Here is a 16,489-nt window from a genome sequence, read left to right as displayed (position 1 = left end):
CTGATTTACGGAAAATAAAGGCATTTAATGTGTTTACCCAAGTCCATGAACTATGACCCCTGCAATACGAGGTCTGTACTTTAGGAGAAGTCAGTGTTTGGAAATGGTCTCTCATAGGAGAGAAGAGCTCAAATGGTATAATTTCAGGCAGGGGCAGGTGGGCTGAAAAGATATTTTGGGGACAGCCAAGCCTTCAAAGCCTTGGCCCCAGCACTAAATCCAGAAGCCTGTGGTTTCTGGGGGCAGCAGAGGGGACTGGGGGGCCCCTTACCTCGTGCAGCTCAGATCGGCCAGGTACAGAGTTGCTCACACGCGTCCTTTGACCCTGGGCTGGGGGTGGAAGGCTGAGCACCAACCTGGCTGCTTTAGCTGGCGCCAGTGGCAGTTCCGGCAACTCTGGGAGCTGGGGTCAGGGCACAGCAGCCAGTTCTACAGTCTTTGGGGCACGTGCCTTGATCCCAGTGCCCCCTGAGGTCAGAGGTCATGCTGAGGAAAGAAAGTCAGGTGTCAGGCAGCTGGCAAGAGCTACCAACCCCAGCCAACTTCACTAAGCCTTGCTGTAAGTTAAGACGCTTAGAGATGGGCCCTCAGCGCCCACACAAGACCTTGCCACCATGTCGGGAAATGCCAGGCTTTACTTCCTTCTTTTTCTGTCCCTTTTCACACTGACACCCAGGAGAACTGGGGTTGTGGCCGTGGGAACAGAAAAAGGAAGAGCCAACGTTTAGGGTTCCACCATCAGACCTGGAGCTCCTAAATCCCAACGTTTTACTACAGCATATTTTAAGATTTATGGAAAAGTTGAAAAAATACAATGAATAGCCATAGACTGGCCACCCAGGCTCCCCATTTTATCACTTTTGCTCTCTCCCACTCTCTTTCTTCATATATACATTTTGTTTAACTCTGAAAATAAGTTGCAGCCATGATACCATTTCACCTCTAAATACTTCAGTGGTTTTTCCTAAAAACAAAGACATTCTCTTACATAACCACAGTACAAGAATCAAAATCAGGAAATTAACATTGTTACATTGCTATTATCTAATCAATGCACCTTATTCAGATTTTGCTCACTGTCCCCATAACGTCTTTGTAAAACCCCAAAATTCCCAGACCATGCATTGCATTCAGTTGTCCAGTCCCTTAAGTCTCCTTTTCTCTGGACAGTTCCTCAGTGTGTCTTTGTCTTTCACAACCTTGATATGGTTGGAGAGCACAGGCCAGTGATGTAGTAGGATGTCCCTCAGTTGGGTTTGTCAGGTGTTTTCTCTTGAAGAGACTCGGGTTATGTACTTTTTGTGGGAATATCACAAAACAATCCCATGTTGTCTTCAGCACATGATATTGATTTGTCCCATTACTGGTGATGTTAACTTTGTTTTTTGTTGTTATTTTTAAATGGAAGCATAACATATATACAGAAAAATACATACAGCCAATGAACTTTCACAATCTGAACCCACAGGTGCAACCAGCACCCAGATCAGCAAAAGCATGTTTCCAGCACTCCATACCCCCCAAGTCCTCATTATGTTCCTGCCTCCCCAAAGTAACCACTGTCATGACTTTTTTTTTTTTTTTTTTTTTGCTGTACGCAGGCCTCTCACTGTTGTGGCCTCTCCCATTGCAGAGCACAGGCTCCGGACGCGCAGGCTCAGCGGCCATGGCTCACGGGCCCAGCCGCTCCACGGCATGTGGGATCTTCCCAGACCGGGGCACGAACCTGTGTCCCCTGCATCGGCAGGCAGACTCTCAGCCACTGTGCCACCAGGGAAGCCCTGTCCTGACTTTTAATAGCATAAATTACATTTGTCTGGTTTCGAACTTCAACTAAATGAAAGTATTTATTTCAGAAACATCCTTGGTTTCTGGATTTTTTGCTCATAGTATGTTTGTGTGAGATTCTCAGAGCCTCCTTTTTATAATAATAAACGCCATACCTCCCATTATGAGCCTACAATGAAAATTGAAGAAAATATAACTTATCTCTACACATAATTTCAAAAAATCAGTGTAACACTTTAGTTGTAATATAAAGGACAGTCATTTATAATGCATAATAAGATATATTTATATATACAAATAATATAATTTTCAATAAAGTGATATGTGTGGCAGTATGTAAATGCTGGGGCACAAGGATGTAATGAAGTCTTCCTGTGTTTGCGCCCATACTCAGAAGCCCCATAACATGGCAGCTACGAATGCATTCCAGACAGAGGAGCATGAGTATTGTTGCCATCATGGTGAGACTTTCCTATTTGGTGAACAACTCCTGGTAAAATACCAAATGACACAAAATATGATAATTTGCTATGTATTAAACCTGTGCAGGCATTACTTTGTACTTCCAAATAAAATGGAACAAGGTTGTAGACTCCAATGGAGATAAACAGATTCTTCACCTGTCTGAACATCCAGGTGAGATGTTTGAAGGTGGGGCAGGACTCAGACAATCCTTTGTTGTGTGAATCTATCCTGTAGGACTTCTAGCACCCTGACCACCCCAAATGCCAGGGTCTCCTCAGCCATGTGATAACTGACCTCAGATTCTCCAAATGCTTTCTGAGGTGGTACCACAAGTCTAGGGGACAAATGGGGAGGTCATCTGGGGGTCAGAGAACCACAGAGGGGGCACCTGGGGGGGCGTAGGGTAGAAGGTTGGGCGTGACCTGAAGGAGGAGGGGGCATGGATGAGAGCACTGATGGGGTTTCTAAGGTGGGGCCTCCCCATGGCCAGCTCCTGGGTAGCAGGCTGGTCTCTGGGCATGGAGGATCGGGGACCCTATGTGGACCTTGCTACCCATCCAACTCCTCCCTCAGAGGATGCCACCAGGACCTACTTTCCTGGGCCCTGCATGGATATCTGCTCAACTGCTCTGGATCTCTCAGGACGTGCACCCCCCAACAGACATGGGGGCCCCATCATCTGTAGCTCCTCTGGGGACCACTCTGGGCTGAAAAGCCAGTTAAGCCAAACACCAAAAGGATTATAGGACCCTCACCTGTGTAATCAGATATAAAAACAATATAATATGATACTAAACTGACAGGTAACTATAAAGAAGTTAAACATAGTTCTGATTTCTCCCATTATGCTTTTATTTTAATAAAATATTAAATAAAAAATTATTTTAAAGCACCTTCCTTTGGTGACCCTGAGAACACGCTCCGTGAGCCTGCGGTGTGACCAACCAGTGAACACAATCCAAGGATTGACTCATTTAATTAAACCCAATACCTTTTGAGGTGGGCACCATTCTTATTCCCATTTGGCAGATGAGATATTGAGGATAAGACTGATTAAGACACTTGCTCTGGGTCACAGAGCGGGAGTTGCTGGGATCAGCATTGGCCAACATTCAGAGCCAAGCCTGAGCCACCACTCTCTAAGCCCCTTAAAAGGCATTCAGGGCTTCCCTAGTGGCGCAGTGGTTGAGAGTCCGCCTGCCGATGCAGGGGACACGGGTTCGTGCCCCGGTCCGGGAAGATCCCACATGCCGCGGAGCGGCTGGGCCCGTGAGCCATGGCCGCTGAGCCTGCGCGTCCGGAGCCTGTGCTCCACAATGGGAGAGGCCACAACAGTGAGAGGCCCGCGTACCACCAAAAAAAAAAAAAAAAAAAGGCATTCAGCCTCTCCACAACTGACTGTCAGTTCCTGGCACTAAGCACTGTGGAGGGATGTACACACACACACACACACACACACACACACTCAGGTTCTTCCCGCAGTGTGTTTACGCCTTACGCCCCCTGGTGGCCATGTGTAGCTTGGTCTTTGGTCCATCCCAGCCAGTGATCACTAGCAGGGGCCCAGCCCCGCTGTGCTGGGAAACAACCTTGCCCAGCAGGTTACTGCTTGTCAAAATATTTAAAATATGTTTTGCTGTTGTTTGTGCTCCTGCTTCACTAGCATCCTAAGCTCTTGCTTCCTCTGCTGCCCAGGGGCTCCAGCACTGGGTGGAGTAGGCAGCTGGTCAGTGCCACCGAGACCACTGGGCTACTGGGGAGAGGGCATGCATGAAAGTCTGAGACAGTGGTCCCACTGTTCCCCAAAGGTATGGAGGATAGAGGAGGGCATTCCAGGCAGGGGAACAACAGGGACAAAGGCCTGGAGGTAGTTACATGGAACTGAAGGTGAGCATGGAAAAAAGCTGAATTAAATTTGACCCAGTCTCCAGCAGAGTCTGGGGGCGGGGGTGCCCTGATTACAGTGACAGGTCCTAGTTCTTTAGACAGAAATATTTCTGGAGCCAAGAAAAGGAGGACAGCTCTGCTTCAACACCCCACATACTGTCCCCTGCCCCCATTCTGTAGTCACAACACACCTGGGTGGGGGTCACCCCGACAACATACATGGGAATGGCTGCCCCCATTCAGCAGATGGAGAAACAGAGGCTCTAAATTCACCCGAGGCCCCTTGCCCAAGTCATGTATCCAGTCAATGGCAGAGCTGGGGTTCTCGTGTCTGCCCAACCCTAGGCCCAGCCTCTGAAACCACATTACACGGGATGCGCTGTCAGAGGCAAAAGAGGCCCTTGTCTTCTGGGAAGGCAGGTATAAAAAGTACTGAGGGGCTTGGCACGTCATAAATGAGTCCCAAGGCCACAGTGCCACACTGGTCCTCAGCAGGGAAGAAAAAATACCCAGTCCATGGCACTGTTGGTAAGTAAGTAATGTAAGTTGGTGTAGCCACTATGGAAGACAGTATGGAGGTTCCTCAGAAAACTAAAAATAGAATTACCATATGATCCAGCAATCCCACTCCTGGGCATGTATCCAGACAAAACTCTAATTCAAAAAGATACAATATGACCCAGCAATCCCACTACTGGGCATATACCCAGAGAAAACCGTAATTCAAAAAGACACATGCACCCCAATGTTCACTGCAGCACTATTTACAATAGCCAGGTCATGGAAGCAACCTAAATGCCCATCAACAGACAAATGGATAAAGAAGATGTGGTACATATGTACAATGGAATATTACTCAGCCATAAAAAGGAACAAAATTGGGTCATTGTAGAGATGTCGATGGACCTAGACTGTCATACAGAGTGAAGTAAGTCAGAAAGAGAAAAACAAATATCGTATATTAACGCATATATGTGGAACCTAGAAAAATGATACAGATGAACTGGTTTGCAGGGCAGAAATAGAGACACAGTTGTAGAAAACAAATGTATGGACACCAAGGGGGGAAGTGGCAGGGAGGTGGGGGTGGTAGTGGGATGAATTGGGCGATTGGGATTGACATGTATACACTAATTTGTATGAAATGGATGACTAATACAAACCTGCTGTATAAAAAAATAAATGAAATTAAATTTAAAAATTAAAAAAAAAGATACATGCACCCTATTCACAATAGCCAAGACATGGAAACAACCTAAATGTCCCTCAATAAGTGAATGGATAAAGAAGATGTGGTACAGATATACAGTGGAATACTACTCAACCATAAAAAAGAACAAAATAATGCCATTTGCAGCAACATGGATGCAACTAGAGATTATCATACTAAGCGAAGTAAGTCAGAAAGAGAAAGACAAATACCATATGATATCACTTATACATGGAATCTAAAATATGACACAAATGAACCTATCTACAAAAGAGAAACAGACTCATGGACATAGAGAACAGACCTGTGGTTGCCAAGGGGGAGAGGGTTGGAGGAGGGGTGGAGTGGGAGGTTGAGGTTAGCAGATGTAAGCTATTACATATAGAATGAAAAACAACAAGGTCCTACTGTATAGCACAGAGAACTAAATATATTCAATACCCTATGATAAACCATAATAGAAAGTAATATTAAAAAAGAATGGATATATATGTATAACTGAATCACTTTGCTTTACAGCAGAAATTAACACAACATGGTAAATCAACTATTCTTCAATTTTTAAAAAATCCTATAGGAAAAAAAAAAAAACCAGTCCACAGACTCCCAGCCTTCTATAAGAAGTGGGGTGTTCAGATAGAGGCTTCAATTGTCACTATTGCCTGATTAAAGTATATTTGATTTGTCACGAGTGCGGTTGAAATGCACCAGCCCTGCATTGCCCACTGGAGGACCAGGTTCAGAAAAGACGCATACATTGTTAGCATCCATGAAGATGAAGTTCCTATTAAGTTATAGTCTTTACCTAAAGATGGCTAAACAAAAACACAGCACGGTGAGAGGGTACCCTGTACAATGTACAGGGGCTCTCTCTCTGGCTTTGGAGAAGCCTAAACTGGTCCCTCAGGATATCAAATATAGATAAGAAGCTTCTAGGAATGTGGCTTGGCTGAGAGTCCAGAGGGCAAGGCCCAGACTCTTCTTAGCCACAAGCTTAAAGGAGAACATGGGGAAGTCAGTGCAGGTCTTCGGACTCTATTTTGCTCTTCCAAGAATGGATATATGGGCATCTCACAAAGTATATGGGTTCTGCCAGATGTGACTCGATTTTACAGCAAAGAGGAGGTTCGTGGTGAACTGTTTTGAATTGCTGCTATGAAGTTGGATGAATTACTTTCACTGCACAATTTTTCAGCATCTTGACCAAGCCATTGTTCATTGTGAATCTCTTCCAGTGCAGCGTAGTATGGATGTGGTCCTCTTCTCTCAGAGTATTTTCTGGGATTATGTTCCATGGAGCACACTTAAGGAAAGCATGGGTGAGATTCTCCTTCAAGTTCTTCCCAGCCCTGGCCAAAGGCTTGGAGATGAGACAGGCAGCCCTGGCCATAAAATTCAAGCCCTTCCCTTGGTTGGCAAGGCCAGGACCTTTGTCCCTGCTATTCTCTCCATCAAATGCTTTCTCCCAGATACTGCCAGGCTCACTCCCTAACTTCCTTCAGATGTCTGTCCAAAGCTTATCTTATCAGATAAAACTTCCTGATTCCCCATCTAAAACATCAGGCTCCTCCAGGACCCTGTCCTATCCCCAGCTGCCTCTCTTGCCCCTGAACAGCCCCTACCCAGCCTGTGCTGTGCCTTCTTCCTTCCCACTCCCATGTGTAATTAGGTAGGATAGACATTATTGGGGTTTTTCTGATTATTAAAAACATGCTGCCTGTTAAAAACATTTTTTTAAAAAGGAAATAAAGAAATAAATGGACTGGCAAAGAATGTGAAAGTTCCTGCAGAGATCATCATTGTTAACTGCTGGCATGTGTCCTACTAAACTTTTCTTTGCCCGCAAAGGCATGTGCAAAGAGAAAGCAGGGGTGGGGAGAGATGCAGAAATAATTGCTGTTATTATCAAATGCCTTCTCTTCTTTGTTGTCATCTGGTTTTTCCACCTGAATTCTGTCCTGGTCAATAGCTCCTTCCTGGACTTTCCAACCTGACTCTTGGCTTCCTGTTGGGTGTTGGGGGCGTGCTCAGGCCAAGGTGCTGACATTCCACCTCTGACCCTGCCTGAAAGGGGCACCCTGGGAGCTCAGGGCGTGGCCTCCACAGGAGGGGCGAGAGAGCATTCAAAGTTGCCCGGAGGACTATTGTTTCACAGGGTAGCAAAGGATGGAGCTGCAAGGGAAAGAAAAGGAAGTGTGCTTCTGGGGGGCTCCAGGTTGTCTCCCAACTTCCTCTTGCTTCCTCTTCCCCACACTAGGCCCCTATTGCTGTTCTCCTACTCCTCTCCAGATTTACTTTCAAGAAGGGATACGTCATTGGCAACCTAGAGTACAGATGACAACTCCAAGGGCCACACAACTGCCCTCTCCAAGTAGTTCTACAGAGACTCCAAGAGAGGAAATGACTGGCCCAGGATCACATAGCAAGTAGGTGGCAGAGATGGGCCTCAGGCTTGGGACTCCAGGGTGATGGAAAATTCTGAGCTTGCCAGTTAATATGGCCTGAGTGAGCATGGGTGTGGGATGGTGGCGGCAAAGGGAATGATAAGTTGAGTGTCACAGAAGAAGCTGCCCCTGGCCTAGGTCATCACAGCCCTGGTTGCAGCTGTTCCATCAGGCAGCTGAAAAAGATTGACTTGTGTTTGAAGAAGCCTTAAAGAGACAGAAACACAGGTCGTATTTCCCCTCAAAGGCTCTGCCCATCTTCTACTGAAGGGCAATCTTAGGTTGGCTCTAGAAGCTAGGAGCTTAACATAACCATTCTGAGGCCTCCTGATAACCTGGCAAGTCTGTCAGTGCTGTTGCTTCAGAACAGGTTTAAGAGGGCTGAGGCAGGACTTGTATTTTTCAAAAATTCCCAAGCCTTTGTCACGAGCATCCTCAAGACTTGCTAAATATGTCCCTGAGTTTGCTGCTCTGCAGGGATTGGTAACCATTCCCTCTAAAGGAAAGGGAGGTGGAGTGTGTGTGTGTGTATCTGTGTACGTGCCTGTGTGTGATCAGTTTGGGAGAGGACAGTGCCAGGGAAAGCCACCTGCTTGCTTAAAAGGTGGTGAAGTTAAATCACTTGATTTAGGATGGCACTGGTCTCTGGGACAATTGTCTCAGAGCACAGATGTGCTCAGATCAGCAAGAAGGCTTTTCTGGGCTTATTCAGCTGCATTGGGCAGCAATGATGCCACAGAAACATTGCAAGGGCAAGCTCATGTTGGCAAAGAAGACATCTGAGGTTTTTTATAAACTCTCCCAGATATCTGGCCAGATATGGTTTTGACAGTTAGACAAAAACCTTCTGCCACCATCTGAATTCCTCCTGACACAAGATCATCCTCAAATCCAGCTTTCCTAACATTCCATCGATGGTCTTATCTGCATTGCTAAGGAATCAGGGGACTTGGCCAGAATCACCTAAGAGATCTATCTCCCTACCCCTGCTACTCCTCCGTTTTTAAAATACAGTTTTGCTTTTTTTTTTTTCTGATCATACAAGATATTATACAGATGGGGTAATGTGTATTTATTGTAGAAAATTTGTAAGGTTTGCCTTTGACTGCCTCTGTAGGATAAATTAGAAGAAGTAGAATTAGTGGGTCAAAAATCTGTCCACTGGGCAGCCTCAAATTACACTCCCACCTGCCAAGATAGCAATGCCCACTCACCAACATTAGGTATTAATCATGTTTTAATGTTTGTCAGGTTGACTGACAAAAATCAGTATCTCATTTGAATTCACATTTGCTTGGTTTTGAGTGAGACAGAGTATTTTTACATATTTTCTTGGAAAATGACAGCTGAGCTGCTGCTTTCCCTTTCTCAGGGTAGAGATAATTCCTTTTCCTTCATTTTTTTTCTAATAAGACCTCGTGACAAGGAAGCCGTGGGAGACTGGATAGGGTTCTTGGGCTAGCCATCATGTATAGGGAAACTGAGCTGATTATAGCCTTTAAACAAAAGTTCCAGTGCACACAAAATCCTCAAGGGTGCATTTTTACTTTGGAAGTGGTGTGCGTGTGGTAACTTAGAAACTCAGTGGTTTCAGACAGCAGAATGATGTAATATTCTCAGGAAAGGGTGGTGAGGGCAGTCATCTGTGTGTCCCCTGTAGTCGGCCCAGGGCCTGACGTATCGTAGGCACCCATAAGCTGTGCTGCCTCTGTCCTGAAGGATAACCCTCTATAACCCCAAATGGACTATATATACAAAATAATAATAATTGTACCCATTTATTTAGAATCCCTTGGAGTTATTTTTAGTTTAAGTCCGAAACAGTCATCTTAATATCCAGGAAGAGAGCTATTGCCAATTCTGACTTACTGGTAGAACTTCCGGAAAGGGCCAAGGGTGAGTGGCAGTATGAATATCATATCAGAGGCAAGTCTGACAGGAGCTGTTTTATGGCAGCCACGTCCTTGGATCCAGGTGGGCTGGCCAGGCTCCCCAGGTAAGCTAGTGTGTCTTCCTTCCAGAAGACCACCTTTTCAGGGCTCTAAGTGGCCTTTTCTGGTCGTCTCCTATTTTTCTCTGCCTCCAGGGAAGACTGCACTTGATTTATCAGAGGTAATAGAGGAGTTCTAGTAAAGCAATTCCAGCAGGCCATAACTGGAATTCCACAATGGAAGGGACTGAGGAAATATCTGGTGTCCTGGTTCTCAGCCTTTCTCAATGTACCAACCACTAACTATTGAGGTAACCATCAGTGGCCATGCCAATGTAATTGTCAGTTTAAGGCCCAGTGGTTGATGGGGAGCCAATGAAGACTTTATAGCAGCAATTTGAGCTGTAGAAGGGTCACCCTACCTGATCTGTAGAAGCTGAGCAACTAGGGCTAAGTTGAAGTCACAGGTGGGGAGACCAGATGAGAAGGTTGCAGTGGAGTGGGAGGGTAGCTGGAGGCAAATAGTTGGATTGGCGAGATATTTAGGAGGTGAGATGAACAGGATTAGATAACAGACAGGAGACGGGTGGGGGTGAGGGAAGAGGAGTCAAAATGACTCCCAGGCTTGGGGCTTGGGTCTCTGAGCAGATGATGGGGCCGTTACTGGGTTGGGGGAGGAGAGGAAGAGCAGGTCTGGCAGAAAGATGAGTTCCAGACAAACTATGTTTAAGGTGTACATAGGGCCTCCAGAGGGAGGCGTCCAAGTGGATACAGAAGGGTGTGGCGCCTAGGAGAGGGGTCTGAACTGGTCAGCACAGAAATGGAGAGGAAGCCGTGGGGTATTATTAACAACAGTGAGGAATGGGAGAGGTTGCTCGGTTTGGGGTGCGCAGAACGGGGAGGGGGGGTGTCACGTGGTGGGGGTGCTCAGCGGCAAGACTGCCGGGTCCCAAAGCCCGGCGCCGAGCCTACCCAAGGTCAGAGCCTGAGGGACGTGGGGGTAAAGGTTGGGTAGGATGGCCGGGGGAGGGGGAGGAACCGGATTGGGCCCCTCTGGATCCCGCCCTCTCGTCCTCCTCAGCCATTGAGCAATTACGCTGTCCGTCAGGGGCCCGCCTCCACAGATGAACCAATAAAGGGTGGCGAGAGGATGCTTCCTTCTCTAGCTGGATCAGCACAAGAGGTCCCTTCAGGGAGGTGAGTCCGGGGTGGGGGCAGCCGCGGCACCGTAGGCTGGCGCAGAATTGACTGACGGACCCAGCGGCTTTGGCGCAAGCGGGTGAGAGGAGGACCAGGGTGCGATGTAGGGAAGGGGTTGAGCGCGGGATGTGAAAACCTCTAACCTCGCCGGGTCCGCTCCGGTCCGCAGCATCGGCTCACGTGATGGGGTGGAGAGTGGAGGTGAGGTGAGGTGAGGGGGCGGGCCCGCGGCGGACGGAGAAGAACCTTGGTCACAGCTACGGTCACCTCTCTCGCGCGCACGCGCCACGTGGGCTCGCGGCCTTGCTCAGGGCCTTTGGCTGCGTACCGGGACTTCTGCTGTTGCAGCCCTCGGAGTACCCTCTGTGAGCTCAGCATCTCAACTGAATTACCCTTTTTTATAGACCCGGAAGCTGGGGCTCAGGGACGTGGCCGCGCCAGGGTTTGAGGGAGATAGGGCTTGCTGGACTTCGGAGGCCGCGCTCTTTCTTATCTGTGAGGCTTGACTTTGGGATCTGTTTTCTTTAGATACGCGAAATTGTTTGGGTCCGGTCTGCGGCAGAGCGCCTTGCGTCGTGCATCGCCGCCTGTCATCTCTGCAGGGCTGGGGGTGGGGTTGGGGGGCGCGGGGAGGCGCCCTCTGCACGCCTTGCCCGACCGCACCAATTCGTAGTTCGGCGGGGTGGGCTGGGGAGAGGGGGCGGTCCTCAAGTGTGGGCACTCTCCACACCCCAATAGACAAACTTGAGGAGGGCAGGATTCATAAACGAAATCTGAAAACACGTGGAAACTCTCCTCCCGGGTCACCAGAGAAAATAGAAAATAGAGCAGCTTTTTTTTTTTTTTTTTGCGGTGCGTGGGCCTCTCACTGTTGTGGCCTCTCCCGTTGCGGAGCACAAGCTCCGGACGCGCAGGCTCAGCGGCCATGGCTCACGGGCCCAGCCGCTCCGCGGCATGTGGGATCTTCCCGGACCGGGGCACGAACCCGTGTCCCCTGCATCGGCAGGCGGACTCTCAACCACTGCGCCACCAGGGAAGCCCAGAGCAGCTTTTTTTTTTTGTCTGAGGAAAAATACCACCAGAGGCTGTTGAAAGTGCTAAGAAACTGCTTCCTTCATGCCCTTGTGGAGGCAGATGTGAACCTTTTGGAACTCAGTTTGGCAATATGAGTCTACACCCTTTGACCTACTGATGCCAGCCTTGGGAAATAAGTAGGTTAAAACCTAAGTAGGGGAAAGGTTGAGGTGTTAGGCGTTCCAGTTTCGTATTTTATAAGTAGAGAGACAGTGGAAACAACCTCTAATCCCCAATGATACACCTAATGATAAAAGTAATAATACCTTTTTTGGAGCCGAAGGGTTATATTTCTTTAAACCATCACAAAACCTTATGAAACTAATATTCCCATTCCACGGATGGACAACTGGAACTCAGGCAAGTGAAGTAGTGTGTCTGCTGCTAGACAGCTAGTATCATACCTAGTGTGCTTTTGGGCCTCTGAAATTGCCATGTTTAGCCAATGTTTGAGGCATTCATTTACATACATGTAGAACAAGCTCTGGCCAGCTTTATTAAAGAAAAATTTTACATGATTTACTTTTCACCAGTTTCTTCTGGCTTGTTTCTAATCATCACCTGGATCAGTGTACATACTCTGTAATACTTTCCTCATGCTGTGCCCAATTCAATATTATTGCCGCTGTAGTGACGGACACCAGTTTTGGCCAACATGGTGTAGTACTCTAGTTCAGATCTCCTCAAGGCTGGGCCGTTGTTGGCGAGGAGGACCAGGTTCGCTTTGCCTTGTCTGATCATCTTCAGAGTCTGCTTGTACCCCAGCACATGCTTTCCACTTACCATAACCAGCTGGAGCCTAGAATTGATCTGACTCCGGCGACTTTTCCGTCTTCTTTGCTGCCACCATCTTCCTGGTTTAGGTGCTGGATGGCGTCCAACAGAGAGCAGCCACCAAGATAGCTGGGGAGCAAGAAAGAGCTTATATTTAAATGAACACTTAAAGCCTACTGGGGAGAGTGAACATGGGAGCTGGGCACAGGGCCCTGGCAAGGGGAAGGATTTGGGAAGGAGGAAAAGGTGGCCCCTGGGGGTAGCCCTCAGTGACTCTTTAAGATCAGAGAGTGTTTAAAAACCCATTTTCTGAAATGTGATTATATATTATAATGGGAGGTACGGAGACTTGCTTAAGTATTTTGAGATTAAGTGTTTTCAGAAGTCATTATTTTTAAAAAAATAAATTTAAAACTTTCTTAAACTCTTAAATTTTCAGGTTTAAAAAAAACCCTTTTTGCTGAAGGAACACATTTGCTCATACAGTTTCAGAATGTCAAGTACTGTGTCCTACTGGATTTTCAATTCTGCAAGAAACAGCATTGCCACATTACAAGGGGGACAACGTTTATATTCAAGGTATGCCTCAAATAGGATTAAATCAAAATGGAGGCTCTTTCCCCAGGGGCCAGTCACCCTAAAAAACAGTGCCTCATGTGGTGGCATTGCTCTGCAGAAAGCGTATAGACACACGTCAACAGAGGAAGATGATTTCCACTTACCGCTCAGCCCTGAGCAGGTAAATGAAGTGCTGCGAGCCGGTGAGTCCGCCCACAAGATTCTTGACCTTGTCGGTGGAGTCCCAAGTTCGGTGTTGCGGTTTGAGAGCAACCAGCTGGCTGCCAATTTCCCAGTGGAGGACCGGGGAGGTGTAGCCGCCTGCCTGCAGACCAATGGGCTGATGTTTGGCGTCTTCGATGGACATGGTGGCCACGCATGTGCTCAAGCGGTGAGCGAGAGGCTCTTCTACTATGTGGCAGTGTCACTGATGTCCCAGCAGACTCTGGAGCAGATGGAGGGGGCGATGGAAAGCATGAAGCCCCTGCTGCCCATTCTGCAGTGGCTCAAGCACCCAGGGGACAGTATCTACAAGGATGTCACGTCAGTGCACCTTGATCACCTCCGTGTCTACTGGCAGGAGCTGCTGAACCTGCACATGGAAATGGGGCTGAGCATTGAGGAAGCATTAATGTACTCCTTCCAGAGGCTGGATTCTGACATCTCGCTAGAGATCCAGGCCGCCCTGGAAGATGAGATGACCAGGAACCTTTCACTCCAGGTTGCTTTCTCAGGGGCAACAGCTTGCATGGCCCATGTCGATGGAGTTCACTTGCATGTGGCAAACGCTGGTGACTGCCGGGCCATCCTTGGTGTCCAGGAGGACAATGGCATGTGGTCTTGTCTGCCCCTCACCCAGGACCACAATGCCTGGAACCCAACCGAGCTCTCACGGCTAAAGAGAGAGCATCCTGAGTCAGAGCACAGGACAATCATCATGGACAACAGGCTGCTGGGTGTCCTCATGCCCTGCAGGGCCTTCGGGGACGTCCAGCTGAAGTGGAGTAAAGAGCTGCAGCGCAGTGTCCTGGAGCGGGGCTTTGACACCGAGGCCCTCAACATTTACCAGTTCACCCCCCCACACTACTACACTCCACCTTACCTGACGGCCAGGCCTGAGGTCACATACCACAGGCTGAGGCCCCAGGATAAGTTCCTTGTGCTGGCCTCTGACGGCCTGTGGGATGTGCTGGGCAATGAGGATGTGGTGAGGCTGGTGGTGGAGCACCTGGCTGAAGTGTGTCGGCACAAGCCAGACCTGGCCCAGAGACCCGCCAACCTGGGACTCATGCAGAGCCTGCTGCTGCAGAGGAAAGCCCAGGGGCTCCACGCCACCGACCAAAACGCAGCCACACGTCTGATCAGATACGCCATAGGGAGCAACGAGTACGGGGAGATGGAGCCTGAGCGGCTGTCGGCGATGCTGACGTTGCCGGAGGACTTGGCGAGGATGTACAGGGATGATATCTCTGTCACTGTGGTGTATTTTAACTCAGACTCGATTGGTGCATCTTACAAGGGGAGTTAAGAGTCTCCCATCCTGTTGCCAAGGTTAACTTCAATGCTCTTCTAAGACATTTTCACTTACTCTTAAACTGGCTATTTAGACCTTGTTGTTAAAGGGCAGGCAGATGTAGCTTGCTTAGTAATAGACTAACGTGAGAGAAAAAACAGCCTAGGATTAAAAACAATAGTAGTGATTTTATGTCCCTGCATGTTTTGGTCACCTCTTCTACGCAGAAATAGTGGAACACAGAGACCGTAGACTTGGCTGGGGCTCGGGTAACCCAAGTCCTTTTATAAAGACACTGTTAAACTGTGTCAGCCTGAGCCTGCGAAGTGTAAAATTAATCATGATTCTAAGGAAAAGAAGAAGTTCAGGATCTTCTGGGGTCTTGATACAAAAATCTGCGAATTGGTAATTCTCAATTCGTAATCATGGCCTTCTAGACTATGAAGGGAGGTTTTTTTTTTTTTTTTTTTTTTTGAACTTCCTAAAGACCTAGGTTTACAAAGCATATTACAGGACACTTTTCTATGCAATATTCCAACTTTTTTGTGTGTGTGATTTTACTTGTGAAAACATTTTGTAATGCTGCATTCTCGTTCCGATTTAGTTTATTTTAAAATTGAGTCCTCAAAGTTGCAAACAGGGCTGCTCTAAGCGAGCATGCTTGGAATGAGTTTTCTTGGTTTTCAGCTGAGGGTGAAGGTGGCCAGGCCTCTGGACCAGCTGAATTTATTTGTGCAGCTTTCGGGCCTTTCCACTGAGTCCCACCCCCTGAACCTTTGAGCCATGCTAGGAGGTTACTTCTGTCTGAGCCTTAACTCCTTTCCTGCATTAATAAAATTTCCTCCAGGGTTTAGTAAATCTCTGCAGATTTACTCATAGCACTTAACCTTTCTGATTATACCTCTCAAACATTCTTCTAATTCCACCTAATGTTTCTTCCCCCTCTGCTATGCTGAACTCCCTCACCCTGCTGCTGACTGTACAATACTGTCTAGAAAGAATGCTCCCAATTCACATGGTTGCAGGGAAGGAGAAAATTCAAGATTGCATGTGGTAATTGTGACAGACAGTTTAGGCAGGACTGCTTATACAGTGGATTCTAGACTTAAAATTCAGCCTGAATCTGGAGAGGTAAAAACATGAAGGACCTGAGAACAGTCACTAAGTCTCCCTAGCTGCATCCCAAGGGGCAGTGGGGAAGAGGGAGGAGTGAGATTTTTCAGATGGGACACTTGCCCATAGACTGTGGGATAAATGGCCATTGCTACTCCTCAGGAACTAGGCCTTATTTAGTATAGGAGTTGGGGCAAAAACAGATGTAACCTGTACTGGCTTCTGTGGGCTGCACAGTCTGTGTTTATTTGAAAATTAAACCATGTGGATCCTTTCTGGGGGGACGAATTTCATGTTCTGAATTGCTGTAGCATTTAAACAACAGGAAATGTGTCCCTAAATGGAAACACAAATATAATCCCACAAAACTGACACTTTTTATGTTCCTGCACTGTCTTCATTGATCACTCTCCTCACCCCCTTCCGTACTGAAAGGAAAGCAAATAGCTAGGTTTGACTTCCACATTTTTGTTCACATTCAGGACATTCCAGTGTTGAGAAACTTCTAGCCTGCAGGTATTTCCCTGTGCATT

At 47.5% G+C, this 16,489-nt stretch overlaps 1 protein-coding gene across 4 annotated transcripts; it reads left to right on the top strand.

The window, feature by feature from the left end:
• Positions 1–10,880: 10,880 nt before the first annotated feature.
• PDP2 (pyruvate dehydrogenase phosphatase catalytic subunit 2) lies at positions 10,881–16,230 on the top strand. Of its 4 annotated transcripts, none has more exons than XM_081217011.1 (2): positions 10,881–10,921; positions 13,212–16,230. In XM_081217011.1, exon 2 carries the CDS (start codon positions 13,266–13,268, stop codon positions 14,856–14,858), a length of 1,593 nt encoding a protein of 530 aa, XP_081073137.1. In that variant the 5' UTR covers positions 10,881–10,921; positions 13,212–13,265; the 3' UTR covers positions 14,859–16,230. The 4 variants fall into 4 exon arrangements, with proteins under 4 accessions (XP_081073137.1, XP_081073138.1, XP_081073140.1 ...); XM_081217012.1 differs by having other exon boundaries at positions 10,917–11,003; XM_081217014.1 differs by lacking the exon at positions 10,881–10,921 and adding an exon at positions 11,013–11,125.
• The last annotated feature ends 259 nt before the right edge of the window (positions 16,231–16,489 follow it).

The sequence above is a fragment of the Mesoplodon bidens genome (genome assembly GCF_964165515.1).
Source record: "Mesoplodon bidens genome assembly, chromosome: 18".
In the NCBI taxonomy this organism is placed as follows: domain Eukaryota; kingdom Metazoa; phylum Chordata; class Mammalia; order Artiodactyla; family Ziphiidae; genus Mesoplodon; species Mesoplodon bidens.
This window is presented reverse-complemented; position numbering and strand designations above follow the sequence as displayed.

What these genes read in the sequence shown, in the direction of transcription:
- PDP2 (XM_081217011.1), top strand. Translation starts at nt 13,266, where the DNA reads ATGTCAAGTACTGTGTCCTACTGGATTTTCAATTCTGCAAGAAACAGC.